Here is a 19820-nt window from a genome sequence, read left to right as displayed (position 1 = left end):
ATGACATATATGGGTTATCATTATAAACAGTATGTATTTAAATAATTAGAGCTTGTTTCAATGAGTTTACATACTATTATTGGAATTGTTTAAATATTAAAACATGATCATATATCAACAAATATATGGAACTACCAGTAATCAATTTGCTTTCAAATCTCTAAACCATTAAATCTCTCTCAGGTAATGACAACCTAGAAAGTTACAGTTTCTGTATTAAAGAGATTTATAGCACAATTTTGTATATTTTATTCAGATAAATATTTATAATCAACAGTTAATCCCTTAATTCTGTAAAATTTTAGAAATAGAAGGGTCCTTAGAGGTCACTGTGGCAGACTAAGTAGTGGTTCAAAAGATATACATGTTCTAATCTCTGGAACTTGTAAAGGTTACTTTACATGGCAAAAGGGTTTTACAGATAAAATTAAACTAAAGATCTTGGAAAATTTATCTTAGATTCTCCTGTTGGCTCTTAAATGTAATCATAAAAGTCCTTAGAACAGCGAAGCTGAGCAAAATTTGATGAGAGAGGAAAGAAAAAGGTAATGTGATAATAGTAGAGGCAGAGACTAGAGTGATATAACCATAAACCAAAGATTACTGGCAGCCACCAGAAGCTAGAAGAGGCAAAGAATGGATCATTCCTGGGGGCTACTAAAGAAAACAGTTTTGTCAATACCTTGATTTTCACCCTATAAGATTCATTTTGGGCTTCTGGTCTCCATAACTCCATAAGAAAATGAATTTATGTTGTTTTAAACAACTAAGTTTAATAAGCTTGTAATATCTTATTAAAGCAGCAATAGGAAATTCAAATTTGCTAGTAAAATAGTGTTTATTTTAAAACCTCCATGATTTTTTGTGGGATGGGAAGATATATGAGGAAAAGGAGAAAACTCTGTAATGGATTGTATTTAATTTTTTTGAATGAACCAAGAAAATCTTTACTACCAGAAATGATCACATATTATATCTGTGGTGTATAAGATTATATAAACAATTAAAATATTGAATAAGTTGAGTAAGGTATGAAGGAATATTATTGTGACATTGGAAGAAAGGGAAGTAAACACCACACTAAATATTTTGGGGTTCATATTAATGTACTTAATAGTGGGAACTGAAGAAAATGAGCATAGGACAAGGAGTCTAATTACTAAGGTATGTACATTTTGTTTGTTCTCAAACAAGGCTTTGAATCCTGATTAAACAACGTCTAATTTTCCCTTGGGAAAAGACACTGAAAATAGGAATCCAGAAAAAGTCAAATCATGATTTGAGAGATGTAACAATTGTATTGTCTATTAAATGACACATAAATCTTGGGGGAGAACATTTGGATCATAAAAGTAGGACCAAGAATGGGAGATACGTAATGGGACCACTTCAACCACTTTAAATAGGGTTATTATCCTTTATTAAAGAGTCCTGTGATAAAGCATGCTTTATTATATCAAGCCATGTAGGTAAGCTAGGCATACTCAGTAAATGCACATTAATATAAAATCCACAAAAGGATATATTAGTAAAAGAATATGGTTAGGAAAAAAGTGGTTTTTTTTACTTTGCAGATAATTTAATAACAAAAACTTTTAATCATTAACTTTTTTCCTTGAAAATAAGAAAAAAACAATTTCAATATCAGTAAAGGAAATCATACTTTCTTTCAGAAGAGCACTGTTCTACTATAAGACAATAATTTAAGATTCACCACTGTAACCAAAAACCTAGTTATGAACCTGAGAGGTTGAGTGGATTATCAAGATCTCATAGGTTATTTGTATCAGATTCCAGACATGAAACTGAATTTCTTTATTACAAGTCAACTACTGTTTTCCCTCTACCACATTTTATATATGCATTCGTGAGTAAGACAGGTCAAGGATAAACATAAGTATTTGGAAACTATGAATACAGGTTTCTATATATTTTCATTGTGAAGGACACTTTGTATTCTAAGTCTGCCATACCAATGAAAACATTTACAAATTCTAAAATAATTATGTATTTCTGATTTATAGATTGCCAAGCAACAAAGTATTTGAATATGGCTTGCGTTTGAAATGCTAGCTATTAAATGTAAAAATGTCCAATGAAATTTCTACATTCTTCATTTTACTTTACTCAAGAATATTATTTTAATCAAACTTATTCATTAGCATAACAGCAAAAAAGAAAAACAAGCATTGATTCATAATTTTATGCATTGTACTTTACTGTAACAGATGATTTGTTCTTAAGTATAACAGGCAATTTATTTTAAATAGATAAAATGATACATCACAAAGTAAAATAAAAAATCAAATTTTAGGTATATTGAACCAACACAAGAATGTATATAGAATAAGTAAATTTTTTCAAATTATTAATATTCATACAAAATATTATACTAAAGAGATTCTGTAGACTCTGAGGCAAGGGAATTCTGGTGGGAGTGGCAGTAATAGCATAACACTTTAAATATTGCCATTACTTACTGTATATCAGACAATTTTGCTTTCAAATAACAAAATATGTTCTTATATATGCTTAAATAAAATAACTACTTTTTCTATTTAATTCACTCTAAAAATAATCAGCATAACTGTTCATTTCTACCTTTACCTGAAAGAATGCATCTTTCTGACTTACAGGTATGCTAATGAAAAGTGTCACATAACTTTCTGCAATTCTATCAAATAAGCAATCTTGATTTTTTCTGTTAGGCTGAAAAATAAATTAAAATCAATAGTACACTATTAGGTATAATTATAACGTACCTATAAAAAATAAAGGGGAAATACAATTGGGAATTTATTTGTATTATATCAGTAGTTTTTCTACTCTTAAAGGGAAGATCAACTGGTATAAAGGAAGGAGGATAGGTTTTGGCATCATGCAGATCTGAATTTGAACATCGTCTCTGTTATTTATTAGTTGCATTCCTTTGGTGAGATAATTATGTCCCAGTTTTCTCATCTGACAGGTGTAGGTCAGATACACAATGCATTAAAGAAGTGTAGTAAAATTAAATAAGGACAAAGATCACGTTTTTGTACACAAAATATGATACCTGGTACACAGAAAACACACAAAGATGAGGAGTTAATGACCTTTCTTGCATAGTACTTATTATGTAGAAGGCAGTCAATGGCTTAGTTAACTTTAGTTCCCTACAATTCTAACTCATTCATTATCAGTAAGTCAGTGTGAAATTAAAGCAACTAAGGAACAAGACTGTCATAACTAGTATAATTGTGATATGAGTTAAATTAGAAACAAAAGAAATATATTATAAAAAATATCTATATATAATGATAATGTCAATATTAAAGTCCCAATGTAGCACCCTGATTCTTGCTCTACTAAGCAACAAAGAGGTGGATTAGAATCTAAATTCATTATACAATAAAGATTAATTAAACAGTTCAAATTCATTTATGATATTGGCTATAGAAGTGCAAACTGGCATTAAAGATTTTTGGTAACAAAACCCCCCATATTATCAAATTTGAGGTAGTTTGCTATGAAATCATCAAACAAAATGACCTGGGATTTATAGACACATAGATCTTGGACTTAAAATGAAACTACATATCACCTAGCTTAAATCCTTCTATGTGGGTGACTGCACTGATTTCAGAAATGTTAAGAGAATTATTATTTTAAAAAATTGATTGGTTCTTTTAGTCATACTTGACAGCAGAATCCATTTTGATACAATTATACAAGCACAGAATATATCTTATGCTCATTAGAGTACATTCTTATGGATTACATGGTGGTGGAATTCACTGTATGATATTCATATATGTACATGGGAAAATTTTGTCAGATGTCAGATTCATTCCACTGTCTTTCCTTTGCTTATTCCCCATTCCATCCCTCCATTCCCCATTGTCTAATCTACTATTTCTATTCTTCCCTTCATTCTTGCCCTTATTGTGAGTTAGCTTCCACATTTAAAGCAATCCAATAATCAAGAATTAGACAAGAATCCAGGTCCCTTACCTTCCAATACAATTTGCATAGCTGTTTATTAACTTCCTTGCTGTTACCATAGTAGTAGTACTAATAATAATAGCAATTCTTGATTACTTATATCAGTAGTTCTGACATATAGTTATTTGAGAATTAAATGAGATATATATCTACATATGTACAATAAAAATATAATTTACTCAAGAAAGCATGTTTCAACCACACAATCTATATTTAACCCCCATGAAGAGGAGAAAAGAGTGACAAGATATATTTTTTATTAATATGATTCAACTTAGTGTCTGTATCATAAGAAACTAAATAGCAAGATGGTAGGATCATTATTTTGTAAATGTTTTGTGTAAGCTTGATAAGAAAAAGTATCTTGTAGCTGTTGGGCATTTGGATTAGCAAGATATTCATTAGATCAAGTTATTTCACATATGTTAAATTATCCTTGCATTTCAAGAATAAATCTTATTGGTTATGGTGTCTAACCCTTTTAATACGCTACTGGATTTGGTTTGCTAGTATTTTTGATGATTTTTGCATCCATATTCATCATGAGAAATATTGGTCTGTAATTTTTGTTCTGTTTTTCTTGTAGTATCTTTGCCTGGCTTTGCTACCTTGGTAATGCTTCCTAACTTGTAGGATGAGATAGTAAGTATTCCCTCCTCTTCATTTTTTTAGAAGATATGAAGTTTTATGTTCATTCTTCTTTAAATATTGGTGGATTTTTCTTTAATTTCTTTTTAAAAATTTGTGTTGATCATTATTATTTCTTTTCTTACGCTTACTTTAAGTTTCACTCATTCGTCTCTTTCCAGCTTGTTAAGATAGAATCTGAGATTATTTTATGAGAACGTTCTGCTTTTTCCAAATATAGACATTATAATGTAGTAAGTACTGCTTCAGTTATATTCTATAAATTTTAACCTGTTCAAAATAATTTCTGATTTCCATATTGATTCTGATTTGACCTGTGGTTATTGAGAAGTGTGCTATTTAGTTTCCAAATATTTGGAGATTTTTCCAGATATTTTACCATTATTCATTTTATCATACAATACTATTTTGCATGAAAACATACTTTGTATGGTTTGAATTATTATAAATTTATTAGGATGTTTTCATATTTCAGAATATTGTATATCTTTGTAAATATTTAATGTGTACTCAAGAACAATGTATATTATTCTGTTGTTGGCAGGTACTATGATTTAGATGTATCTCCCCGAGTTAATGTGAAAGAAAACTGATCCCTGAGGTTGTAGTGTTGGAGGTGGTACCTAACAGTAGGCATTTGTGTCATGGCAGCATGCTATTATCATGGAAATGGTTCAACTCCTCCTCATGGCTCTCTGCCATGGAATGATACAGTAAAAATGACCTTGCCAACACTAGATTGTAGACCCTAGATCTTGGACTTCCCAAATTCCACAGCTGTGAGCCAAATAAATTTCTGTTCATTGTAAATCAGCTATTCTGTGGTGATCTGTATAGCAACACAAAGTTAGCAAAGACTAGAGGAATGTTTCATAAATGTCAGGTTGTTTGCCAGTGTTGCTCAAGTCTTCTATATAGTTTCTGATTTTCTGTATATTTTATCAATTACTGAGAGTGAGATGATGAAATCATGAACTATACTTATGAGTTTGTCTATTTCTCCTTGAAGTGTTAAAAGTTTTTATTAAATGTGTTCGGAAGAATTTTACTAGATGCATAAATATTTTGGATTCTTATGTCATCCTGATGACATTACTTGCTTTGGAATCTACTTTGTATGATTAGTTCAAAAATATTGTGACTTTGCAGGTTATATGGCTTTTGTTGACTTAAGGAGTTGTATGGAGGGGATGCACTTTTTCCCTATTGCATCTTTTGGGGGGAACCAAGGTCCAATGGGTAATTTTTTAAAAATATTAAGAATAATACAATGTCCTTACTGAAATATTTCTAGTCAAACACTGTCTTGTGTGCTACTCATTTCCATTCTTATTGTTTCCTAGATATCCCCTTTATCCTTTTAGTCCTAATCAGAAGTTCTAATGTTTCTGAATCAAATAAAGACCTTCTTTCTACCTAATCTGCAGACTTTTTTTCCAAACTGAATTTCTTCAACATTACTGATTTACAGTGGACTTTCTGTTTAGTATTTATCAGCACATTACAACATTAAATAAAGCCTCAACTTTATTATTCACTACAGTGTTTGATTTCATTATTTTTTTCTGATTAAAGATTATTCAGAATCTTTAAATCATATGAAAGCCTTAACTCCTGGAAAAGGAAATTGTAAATAGGATTTTTAAAGTCTAAAAACATTAAATACATGATAATCATTTTCAAAAATTAATCTCTGTGAAAAGATAAACATTTTTACCAGTGTTATCTCTACTTACAAATTAATTATGCTACAAATCAACTTATAAAAAGAACTTTAAAAATCTTATTTGCCTTAAATTTATGGAGAAACCACCACCAAAAAGCGTCATGCAAAAGAGCAATGGAGGGTTCTGAGAGAAAATGAGTCCTCCAGATTTTAAATATTCTTTCCTATGGGGAAAAAAGATACATAGAAATCAAATTAAAATATATTACAAAACATGTTAGCAAAAATATGCCTTATAAAGAGTATGTCTTCAATGTTTATAGACTATCACTGCCCAATAGATATTTAACATGAGCAATGTACATACTAAATTTTCTAGTAGCTACTTAAAAAGTAAAAGGTGAAATTAATTTTAATGGCATATTTTATTTATTTAACTGAATATATTTAAAATATATCAGTGTATAATTTATATATAATGATTAATAAAACATTTTACATTCTTTTTTGGTATTAGATCTTTGAATTATAATATATATTTATACTCAGCATATCTCAATTTAAACATTATATTTTCATCAGAAATATCAGATCGGTTTTTAGATTTCATAAAATACTTATTTACAATTTTGTTGCAAATTGAACATTTTTAAAAATTGAGTCATAGGCCATTTTTCAGATTTGTATATAAATTTATTAAAAGAAATATAATAAAAATTCAGGTTCTCAGTGACATTAGCTACATTTCATATACTCAATGACTAGTAGCTATGCAAAATACAATTTAGAATAGACCAAGAGTAGCAAAAATGTAAGATACATGCCATAATTTTTCTTATTCCTAATTCTCACTGAAGACAAAAGTCAACAATTAATCAAAAATATCTATTTCAATAAGCCATCTTACTGATATGTCTAAATATAGTGTTCCCCCTTAGGCAGACAATTCATCAAAATTGGTTCATAAAGTTAAGTCTATTTAACAATTTTGATTTAAAATTGTAGATTCAATAGATCAGTTTTGTTTTTCACAAATGGTTATAAATACTAGATTCAGTAGATTTCAACATTTATTTTAATTAAATCCAAAAATATCAATTCAAATAAAAGTCAAGAAAAATGGCATCATGCAAACTTCTATAGCATGAAAATTATCCTGTCTTTTGTGAGGCACTTCTTTTAAATAGGCCAGTTAGTATGGATGCAACCAGTGAGAGTTTCAACTTAGATTTAGTACTTTTTAATGACAAATAATACATGTAATGTATACAAACATGAAAATTAGAAAATTTAAATGCACAAAAATAAATGAGCAGTTTTATCAGTAACCATTCCAACCTCATTCCATCCCTGATAATCACTGGTTGATGACCTAGTTACCTTTCTATACCAGCGTCTTTTCATCATTTGGTTACTCTGTAAAGATGCTACAAAAAATTCCCCACGACGTTTTTAGGCTTTAATAGGAATATATAAAAGGCCTGTGGAGAAGGGCTCTCAAAAGATTTCAGGGTCAAAGTAGCAGTCTAAACTATCCTAAAAGCTGATAGAGTATCAACAGGAAGGAGCAAAAGCACCTGGTACGGTCACATATCAAGCCAGCGCACACTAGTATCCTCAGATTCCTGAGGCACTAATGTAGTGTCTAATACATTCTCTTTTGGGAAATACATATTGCTTAACACCTAATTTATCATAGCTTTAAGTAAAGACCCGATTCATTAAATCCTATTCTTAAAGTTTATTATACAATAAAAAAAATATTTACATACATCAAAGTTATGGGCTTTTAAAATAAAAAGAAAAATTCGTTTAGCATCCAAATGTCTGGGTAATCGAGTAAGCTCATTTTCTTTGAATCCTGAGAAGTTGCAACCCTAGAAAAATGGGAAATATTATAGAATGGTAATTATTTTGCTCTTCTCAGTACAGTAGTTTCATATGACTGTATAAGACAGATACATTTAAGTCTTACTCAACATGATTATTTTATTTCATGTTATTCTATTAAGAATAAAATATATCCCTCCTAAGAAAAATTTTCATATTTTTTGCTTCCATGAAATTAAGAGCTCTTGCATATTCATGACAGATCCAAAAGCAAAAATAAATCAATACATAAATGCCCCACAATTCAGAACTAATTTTGGCATGTACACAAATAAATAATCAAAAATTTTAACTACACCATACACAAATATGAAATAGGCAGAAAGAGAAAAATTCTATACCTGTTCTTAATTCTCTTTCCTGGCACTTTTATCTATATTTATAGTTACTTCTATATTATTATAAGCATTCCTTTAGCCCCTTGTAATACTTTTAATATATGATTTGGCAAAACAGAAATTTTTGAATACCTCTATATTCTTCTCTGTCTCCATTTCATCTGAAAGCTGGAAAATATTTAAAATAAAATCTTTAAAACTCTAAATAAAAAGATTTTTACTTGTTAAAATTCCAATAAAGAACTCCCATAAAATATGTATATTTAATGACAATAACTATTAAAGTTTTTGTTAGAATAATTCATCTAAAGGTAATTCCAATAGATCTTGAAAGTCATCTAATAAAATTCACCAGAATTTTAAAAACTTTTGAATAAATTTAATGAATAACATAACTACCAGTGTTCCAAAGTTCCCTCAACCCAGAATAGATAGGTTATTTTTGACATTCAGTATTTGCTTTAAGACTATAGTTTTAAAATAAAATAGTTTACATAATAAAGGTTTAGATCCTCTGACCATGTTCTCTAGTTCTATTCTTTTGTTCCTTTTTCTTTGAGATAGTCACTAAAGCCCTTTTTTTTCTTTTTAGTTTGTATACCTTTCATTTCATTAAAAATACTTTTACACACACATACATACACACTTCTTTTGTGCTTTTAAATTTAAAATGATATCAACTGTACATATTACTCAGTAACTTGATTTTTTCCCACTCAATATTAGTTCTATCTACTAGAGTTGCTATTTATGTAATTAACTAATTTCCGCACAGCTTTTCCAGCAACCTAACCCCATTGAACAACATAAATAATAAATTAATCAATAACTTTTGCAAGCTACTTTTACCAAAAATCCAAAGGAAAAAATGATATCTTTATGTTCTATGAAGTATTTTAGATTAGAAAGAGAGTTAAGCTAAGAACATCATTTCCTGAAGTTAGTATTTTGATACTGAAATCAACTACAGATAACAGGAAAAATCATAACGTATCAAACAAAAATGCAAAAATCTAAATAAAACAAAATCAAATCCAGTAATGCATTTAAAAAGTATAACCCAACAATGTGAGGGTTGTTCAACTTCTGAAAAGCTGACATTTTAATCTGCCACATTCACAGATTAAAGGATGAAAATAATTTCTGCTTTCAATAGAGTGGACTCATTCCATCTCCTTTCAAACCATTGAGTTCTTCAAGTCTTTGAGCCCAGTGATAGTTATATTTAATCTACATCTACATCCATATACACATACACTATAATAAACTAGGAATGAAATAAATGTTATTAATGTGAAAAATATAAGTATCTAAATATTTAAAATTATACTTAATAGCAAAGTACTAATGCCCTTATATTAATGTCAGAGACAGCATGAGAAACCCCTAAACTGAGTAATATCTCCCTAAACTGAGTAATATCTATATAGCAATAATAATTTCCTATAAAACAACAACACATTTAATAACAATGAAAACATTCTCACTGATAATACTGATGAAAATTTAAGATACCTAGGGGAAAAATAAAAACAAGGAATGTGTAAACTATGATGCAGAAAATCACACAAAATTCTTGATGGACTTAAAATAATATGATTAAATTTCATGGCCTTACTAGAATAAATATCAGATAAGGAATTAAAGTTTTAAAAAACTACTAGAATAATACAAAAGAACACATATGACTCTATCTATTACTCTGTGATGAAGGAAGCCTTCTAAAATATAATATGCCTAATGGAATTTTATAAAAATTATATATTCATGAAAATATAAAATTTAATATAGTAAAAATACTATATTGGGCTAAAAGAAGGTGGGATAAATATATTACTGAGAAGAACTAATATTTTTAAAGCATAAACAACTAAATAAAATAATTAATTTAATTAAGTATTTAATATTAGAAAGGGAATGGGTAAGGGATCAATCATAAATTCTATTGTTAAAATATAAATTTTCTAACAGTACTACTTTAGTCATTTATAATGAAGAGTAAGACCAGAAGTTATTTGAAATTTTTAAAATAACATGAAATGAGGTGGGTGGTTGTGAGAGACAAAGTCTTTTTATAGCTTTAACATTATGCAATTTCAGAACTTTTCTTTTCCTTTTGGTACCAGGGATGAAACCCAGGGGTACTAAATAACTGAGCCACATTCCCAGTCATTTTTATGTTTTATTTTCAGACAGGGTCTCACTAAGTTGCTTAGGTTCTCACTAAGTTGCTTAACTGCTGAGGCTGGCCTCGAATTTGCTATCCTCCTGCCTCAGCCTCCTGAGTTGCTGGGATTAATGCACTTTCCATCACCTGTGGCTTTCAGAACATAGTTTTGAAAAGGACTATGGACTGTCTAAAGGTATATTATAATTTTAATCAAAATCTCAAGGAAATTTTTAAATTTGACAAATATAAAGGTCATAGAAATTGTTAATTTTTTCTAAAGGAGGAGGGCTGATATACTACTAAGTATATTACAAATTGTTAAATAACCAAAGGATGGGATATTTATACACTAAAATGAATCTTCAAATAACTTGTAGTGATGTGTAGAGGTCAACGCTAATTGAGTATGAAAAGATGAGTCCAGCTAGTTGTTTAAAACACAAAGATAGTTGGTAGATAACAAAGGACTAAAAGAATAATTTTTAAATGTTATTATTAGTGATTATCTTTGAAATTATTGTGTTTATATTTTTCTGTGAACATACAATATTTGAAGAATAATAAAAACATAAATATCATACCATTATCTTTTTGTGTGTATGGTACTTCTCTATAAATGCCTTGTATTTTTCCAATTTTTCATAATCTTAAAAAAAGGAGAATTTAAAACATGTGAGTGTATCCTATAGAAATGAAAAATTTCAATACTTTAAAGAAATTATATGTGAAACTATTCACTGAGATCAACTAATGATTTACATAAGCATAATACTAGATAACTAGAAATGTTACATATCTTCTGTTTCCTTTAGTTTTTCTGAAATATATGTTCCACCTAACATGTCTATGACTTGCACTTCTGTATCTAAAGTTTTACCTCAATCAATCTCTACTGAACAAGTTCATATTTTTCCAAACAACTCAGTGACTTACATTTGGTTATTTCACGATTACCTTAAAGTGTACACTATGGTGCAAGACCTCTGGAAAGATTAAGGGGGCTTTGAAGTTAGATAACCTAGATTTGAATATAATATCTCTTATATTTACTTAGGACAATGAATACATATACATATATATATAAAATAATAATTATTTTCAAATCAGGAGGAACGTTTGAAGAGATATGTTCCTATTTTTCTGTGTACTTGTAGATATTTTATTTAAGAAGAGAATTTATGTATGTGTATACACACATAAGATACTGTGTATATGTATATTTACATCTGTGTGAATAGATATGCATATTAGTGTGTACATATGTACATATATATACACTCATATTCCACATATCATACACGTAAGATATATATATAAATTCAAAAAATGATAAAATTTTAACAAAACAAGATGAAAACTTAAGATAGTGAATTCAATAGTATATTTAAACATTCTTAGAATTTGGGAAATCTAAGGTCAAAAGAAAATACTAAATATCTAAATATATAACTAAACATATTTATTTAAAGTAGAAAATACTTTATAATCACCAGAGTCATCATTTTCAAGACTTCTATATGACAAGTTTGTCCATTAAATCAAGATAAGAACCACCATTAATACTTAAAATTATTTTGGAAGTATTAATCAACACAATTCATTAAGAAAAGTACACAAATCCCAAAAAGGAAAAATTATCATTATCATTACTTGCAGAATGCTTTTTACTCATTCATTTATTCCACATTGAATTCTAAATACTCTATATAAATCTAACCTACCCCATGTAGATCAATTCTAATCCCTTTTACTTTCATTTTTAGAAATTTATGTTCTTCTATCCTGACTCTTGCTGATTTGCTTGTTACTCTTAACATCAGTTAATACAATCTTGTGTCCATGTTTCTCTGATATTTTGCTATCTCCATCTAACTTTATAAGGTTCATAACTGTTTTTAGACTTTGTCCTAGTATCTTTGAAACTACATGTTTATGTTCAGCTAAAAATCTGTACTGGACCTTTTTAAAATGAAGAGGTTTTAAAATATATATTCTTGTTTTAAGATATTTTAAGATATATTTTATATTTTAAGACATTCTTGTTATATTCCATTCTTTATGAGAACACATATAGAGGCAGCAGATAGACCAATAGACACACAGACACATATACCATGACTTTACTTATGTAAAAAAAAAAAAACAAGGCTTACTTGTTTTTTCACAAATAACTTTGTTACACTCAAATATTTTGGATGCATGGTCTTGCAAAAGAAGTGAACATTCCTTTAATCTTGACTCCATGTTCAGAGCTGCTTCAAATATTTGAGGGACATTTTTCCAGAGATGTGTATAAATTGAAGTAAATGAACTATCTTCTTTTATTTTGTTCAGAATCAGAACGTGAGCATATTTATCATTTTTCAAATGGGTTTCCCTAGGCCAATAATCCTGCCAATAGAGAGGAAATAATTTAAATCATTTTAAATAAATTTAAATAATAGAGTTCAAAATCAGTGAGTAATGCAGATTTTACTTCACAGCATTGTCTTATTAAATTTTTAAAGAAAAATTGGAACAAATACTTCAGAAAAGCTATAAGAGCTTTTCCAAAAATTTGTATCTTGAATAATTTGAAAATAAGTTGTTTATGGGCCATCATTCTTTAATACTTTTAGCCTTTATTTTCCCCCCAAACACCCCATTCTCCTACAAAATAACAATATAACATCAGAATCAGGAAATTGGCATAAATATATTTTTTTTATCTAATCTCACTCTATTCAAATTTCATCACTTGAACTAGTGATGTATTCTATAGAAAAATAATCAAGTTCAGAATCATACATTATATTTAGGTTTTGTGTCATTTTAGTCCCTTTGGGTCTAAAGTAGTTTCTCGTATTTTGGTGAGAGAGAGGAGGAAGAGTCTGAGGCAGTTTTCTTACTTTTCATTTTTTTCAGCTTTATTGAGGTATAACCAACAAAAATGTACATATTTGTGATATATAATATGATGTTTTGATATATGTATATTCTGTGAAATTTTTACCAAAGTAAAGCTAATTAACATATCCATTGACTCACATAGGTTTTATATTGATTTGTTTTTGTAGTAAGGAATTTTAAGATCTACTGTCAGCAAATATACATTAACTGGAGTCACCATGCTGTCCAATACTCATCCTAACCCAAACTTTATTCTTGAACCCATTTATCCCACTCTTCCTATAAGCCTCTGGCAATCACCATTCTATTCTCTGCTACTATGAGTTCCACTTTTTTGAATTCTACATGTAAGTTAGAATGCAGTAATTGTGTTTTGGGGCCTGACTTATTTCACTTAGCATAATGTCTCCTAGGTTCATCAGTGGTGTTGCAAATGACAGGAATTCCTTCTTTCATAAGACTGAATAATATTCCATTGCATTATATGGGTATATATGTATATACATGCATGCATATACAAAAATACATACATACATATCACATTTTCTTTCCATTCAAATGTTGATGGACACTTAAGTTGATTGCATATCTTGACTTTTGTGAATGATGTTGCAATGAACATGGGAGTGCAGGTATCTCTAACATACAGATTTCATTTCCTTTGAAGATATATCTAGAAGCAGGATTGCTGGACCATATGGTAGTTCTAATTTTTTGTATTGATTCCCACAATTGCTCTATTAATTTACAATCCCAACAGCACTCTCCAAAGTTGTCATTTTCCCATATTCTTGCCAACACATTATCTTTTTTGTCTTTTGACAGTAGCCATTATAATAAATGCGAGGTAACATCTAATATGGTTTTAATTTGTATTTCCCCGATAATTAGTGATGGTGAACACCTCTTCATGAACTTCTTGGCTATCTGTATGCCTCTAGTGAGAAATATCTTTGCCCATTTTATATCAGGTTGTTTTGCTACTAAGTTCAGTTCCTTGTATAATCATTTATCAGATGTATGTTTTGCAAATGTTTTCTGTCATTCTGTAGAAATGACTCTTCGTGTTGTTAATTATTTCTGTGGCTGTGCAGAAGCTTCCTAATTTGATGTGATCACATTTGTTTATTTTTGCTTTTCTTGTCTGTGCTTTTGGGGTCATATCCAAATTACTATTGTGCACACCACGGTTATGCAGCTTTCCCCAATGTTTTTTTTTTCCTCGTAGTTATATAGCTTTGAGTCTTATTTTAAAGTCTGTAATCCATTTTCAGTTGATGTTTGTATATGGCAAGAGATAGGGTTCAATTTCACTCTTCAAGTGAACATTCAATAGTCCCAACACCATTTATTGAAGATTGTCTTTTTTACATTATGTATCCTTAGAATCTCAGTTGAAAATCAAAGGATGGGTTGTAGCTCAGTGGTAGAGCACTTGCCTAGCATGTGTAAAGCACTGGGTTTAATCCTCAGTACCACATTAAAAAGATAAAATATAAGTATTGTGTCCATCTACAACTAAAAATTTAAAAAAAAGAAAATCAATTGCCCATAAATACATGGGTTTATTTCCAGGATATTTGGTACCACTGATTTATGTGTCTATTTCCTTGCCACTGTGACATTCTTTTTGATTACCATAGCTTTGTAGTACATTTTGAAGTTGGGTAATATGATGCCTTCTTTGTTCTTTTAGCTCAAACTTTCTTTGGTTATATGTTTTTTTAAAAAAAAATTGGTTTTATATTTTTGTGAATAAAGAATTTTGATAGGAAATTGCATTGAATCTATATGTTTTTTTGGTTAGTATGGATGCTTTTTATCAATCTATTGTTTAATGACTCTTAATTGCTTTTCCTTTTTTTCCTGTTTTAATTTATTTTATTTTTACAGACTGCATTTTGATTGATTGTACACAAATGGGGTACAACTTTTCATTTCTATGGTTGTATATGATGTAGATTCACACCATTCGTGTAATCATACATGTACATAGGGTAATGATGTCTGTCTCATTTCACTATCTTTCCTTCCCCATCCCCTTCCCTCCCTTCACTTCCCTCTACACAATCCAAAGTTCCTCCATTCTTCTCTTACCCCCACCCTATTATGTATCATCATCCACTTATCAGAGAAAACAATTGGTCTTTGTTTTTTTGGGATTGGCTATTTCACTTAGCATGATATTCTACAGCTCCATCCATTTACCTGCAAATGTCATAACTTTATTCTTCTTTATGAGTGAATAATATTTATTTATTTGATTCATTGTAAACAAATGGGGTACAACTTGTTTCTCTGGTTGTAAATGAAGTAGAGTCATACCATTTGTGTAATCATACATGTACATAGGGTAATGATGTTTGTCTCATTCTGTTATTTTTCCTTTCCCCCACCCCTCCTACCCCTCTTTTTCCTCTACACAATCCATCCTTCCTCCATTCTTGCCTCCCTCCCACCCCCTATTATGTATCATCATCCACTTATCAGAGAGATCATTCGGCCTTTGTTTTTTTGGGATTGGCTTATCTCACTTAGCATGATATTCTCCATCTTCATCCATTTGCTTGCAAATGCCATAATTTCATTATTCTTTATGGCTGAGTAATATTTCATTGTGTATATATACCACAGTTTCTTTATCCATTCATCTATTGAAGGGCATCTAGGTTGGTTCCACAATCTAGCTTTGGTGAATTGAGCAGCTATGAACATTGATGTGGCTGCATCAATATAGTATGCTGATTTTAAGTCCTTTGGGTATAGGCCAAGGAGTGGGATAGCTGGGTCAAATGGTGGTTCCATTCCAAGTTTTCTAAGGAATTACACACTGCTTTCCAGAGTGGCTGCACTAATGAGCATCCCCACCAGCAATGCATGAGTGTACCTTTTTCTTGCTTGTATTCTTGATAATCGCCATTCTAATTGGGGTGAGGTGAAATTTTAGGGTAGTTTTGATTTGCATTTCTCTTATTACTAGATGTTGAACATTTTTTTCATAAATCTGTTGATTGCTTGTAGAGCTTCTTCTGTGAAGTGTCTGCTCATTTCCTTAGCCCATTTGTTGATTGAGTAATTTGAATTCTTGGTGTAAAGTTTTTTGAGTTCTTTATAGATTCTGGAGATTAGTGCTCTATCTGAAGTATGTGTGGCAAAGATTTTCTCCCACTCTGGAGGCCCTCTCTTCGCATTGCTGATAGTTTCCTTTGCTGAGAGAAAGCTTATTATTTGAATCTATCCCAGTTATTGATTCCTGCTTTTATTTCTTGTGCTTTGGAAGTCATGTTAAGGAAACTGACATGATGAAGATGCGGACCCACTTTATCTTCTATAAGGTGCAGGGTCTCTGGTCTGATTCCAAGGTCCTTGATCATTTTGAGTTGAGTCTTGTGCAGGGTGAGAGATAGGGGTTTAATTTCATTCTGCTGCATATGGATTTCCAGTTTTCCCAGCACCATTTGTTGAACAGGCTCTTTTCTCCATGGTATGTTTTTGGCATCTTTGTCTAGTATGAGGAAACTGTATTTATTTGGGTTTGTCTCTGTGTCCTCCATTTTGTACCACTGATCTACCTATTTTGGTACCAATACCATGCCATTTTTGTTACTATTGTTCTGTCGTATATCTGAAGTTCTAACCAAAAAGGTGAAAGACCTCTACAATGAGAACTACAGAACACTAAAGAAAGAAATTAAAGAAAACCTTAGAAGATGGAAAGATCTCCCATGTTCTTGGATAGGCAGAATTAATATTGTTAAAATGACCATACTACCAAAAGTGCTATACAAATTCAATGCAATTCCAATTAAAATGACGTACCTCATAGAGCAAGCAATCATGAAATTCATTTGGAAAAATAAGAGACCCAGAATAGCTAAAGCAATCCTTAACAGGAAGAATGAAGCAGGGGGTATCACAGTATTTAGTATATTTTTAATGTAGGCATTTATTATTATTGTCACTCTTAGAACTGCTTTGATTGCATCCCATAAGTTTTGTCATATTGTTTTTCCATTTTCATTTGCCCCTGGATATTTTTTTTTAATTTCCCTTTTGGTTTCTTCTTTGACCTGTTATTAAAAACATCTACTATCTAATTTCTACATATTTGTGAATTTTCCAGTTTTCTACCTGTTACTAATTTCTAATTTCATTCTATCATTCTATCATGAATGGAAAAAATACTTGATAGAATTCCAACCTTAGATTTGTTAATATCTCTTTTGTGATGTAACATTTGATCTATTCTGGACAGTGCTTTAGAAGAATTGTGTATTCTGCTACTCTTAGACAGAATATTTTATATAAACCTATTTGGTCTGTTTGGTCTATAGTGTTAAGTTTTGTTTACCTATTGAATTTCTTTCTGAATGAGCTATCCATTTTTGAAAGCAGTATGCTGAATCTTCTAATGTTATCATTTGCTATGTATTTCTCCTTTCAGTTGGGTTAATTTATTTTAAGTTTATATTTTGGATACATACATATTTTTAGTTATGTTCACCTGAGGAATTTAAACCTTTATCATTATATGATGAACTTTATCTCTCTTGTCAGCTTTTAACTTAAAGTCTCTCTTTTTTTCTTCCTGATATCATTATAGCCACCCTGATCTTTTTTGATTACCATTTGCATAATATGTCTTTTCCCATTTCTTCAGTTTCAACCTGAATGCCATTAAAGGCACTATGTGCACACGGTTGGCAGCACATAGTTTGGTATTTTTTAAAAAATCTATTTACCACCTACATTTTTTGATAAGAGAACTGCATTAATTATGTTTAAAGTAATTATTGATATGTAAAGATTTACTACTATCATTTTGTTAATTCACTTAATGCATAATTTATATTCCTTCCATTTTTTTCTCTTTTACTATCTTCCTTTTGATTTGATTACTTTCTCCTTGTGGTATGCATTGAGTTCTTTCTCTTTATCTCTTGTGTATCTATACCATATTTTTCTTTATCTTATAGTTATTACATTATATTTTGAGATTATAGCAAATTAATATCTCCCCCTCTACATTTTATGCTATTGATGTAATCATATACATATTTTATGTATTGGTTACCTAGTAATAAATTCTTGTAGCTATAATTATATTTAATATTTTTGTTTTTAACTTTGGTAATGGAGTTGAAAGTGATTTATGAACCATTATTATTACAATATTAGAATATTCTGAATTTGACTACATTCTTGAATTTACAGTGACTTTGTATAATGCTATAATCCAAATGTCTCCATTATTTGTTGAATTTTGCTTAATTTGAATGAGTCATTTTCTTTTGACATTATAAAACCTCAAACATTATTAGTCTGTAGCACATTTTCATCACTACCTAAGTCAAACAAATTGAAAGAAGTTTGTCATAAAAGTACTTTAAAATATTTGACTTTACCACAATTATTGAAATAACCTTTTATAAAGTAGAAATGTTTCCATTTTCTATTTGCTCCTAAATGCAACCCTTTCTCAAAACATTGGGGGAAAACTCATTTAAACAAATACAAGAATATAAAATAGATGTTTAAAGAGATATATCTGAAACTCCATTGTCAATAGTTTAGTAGTTCTTTTTATGTTTAAACAAAAATAGATGCAAATTATTGATATTCCACTCAAAATATGAACATACCTCATAATAAAGCCATCTTTTCTGTCTTCTACATTTAGGTCTATTAACCCTTACATGACCTATCTCAATGCAAAACAAATCTAACCTTCACATTTAAAAATGTATGGACCTAAGGGAAAAATCATTAGCAATCCCAGAAACTCCAGATGAAGTTAGAAGTTATATATAACAAAGAAACTGGTGCTTTCAATATGAAAATGCATTCTGAATTTTTCACTCTGATACAACTGTCGAGTAATATTGTTGTAACACCTCCATAGGTTACCTGTAAGTCTTAGCTATGGCACATGGATAAATGAACTAAATAAGTATAATTGTCATATTTTCCTTAAAGTATAAATACATGGGACAAAATTCTTATATTGGTAAAAGTATATAGAAGTGTCTGTACAGGGCTAGAAAATTTTAAATGTGAAAAAAATAAAGTATTGACAATAAAATGGCTATAACATAGACTCTACTGAAAGGAAACAAATGTTCATAAACATATATATATATGTATATACACACATATACATATATGTGTATATATATATATATATATATAAACACATTTTCTTGAATTTCTATGTCTTCCACAACTCCATATCTGA

At 29.7% G+C, this 19820-nt stretch overlaps 1 protein-coding gene across 1 annotated transcript in view; it reads right to left on the bottom strand.

Annotated features, from left to right (window-relative positions):
• The window catches only part of Fam227b (family with sequence similarity 227 member B), a 190190-nt gene that overhangs the window by 131874 nt on the left and 38496 nt on the right, over positions 1 to 19820 (bottom strand). The window contains exons 4-8 of the mRNA XM_047539284.1: positions 12850 to 13087; positions 11278 to 11342; positions 8659 to 8694; positions 8071 to 8175; positions 6424 to 6522 (exon numbers count right to left, since the gene is read on the bottom strand). Of these exons, the coding sequence (XP_047395240.1) occupies positions 6424 to 6522; positions 8071 to 8175; positions 8659 to 8694; positions 11278 to 11342; positions 12850 to 13087 (543 nt within the window). The remainder of the gene's footprint in view (positions 1 to 6423; positions 6523 to 8070; positions 8176 to 8658; positions 8695 to 11277; positions 11343 to 12849; positions 13088 to 19820) is intronic.

This window comes from Sciurus carolinensis, chromosome 2 (assembly GCF_902686445.1).
Source record: "Sciurus carolinensis chromosome 2, mSciCar1.2, whole genome shotgun sequence".
Classification (NCBI taxonomy): domain Eukaryota; kingdom Metazoa; phylum Chordata; class Mammalia; order Rodentia; family Sciuridae; genus Sciurus; species Sciurus carolinensis.
Note: the sequence above shows the minus strand (reverse complement) of the source record. Positions and strands in the feature narration are given on the sequence as shown.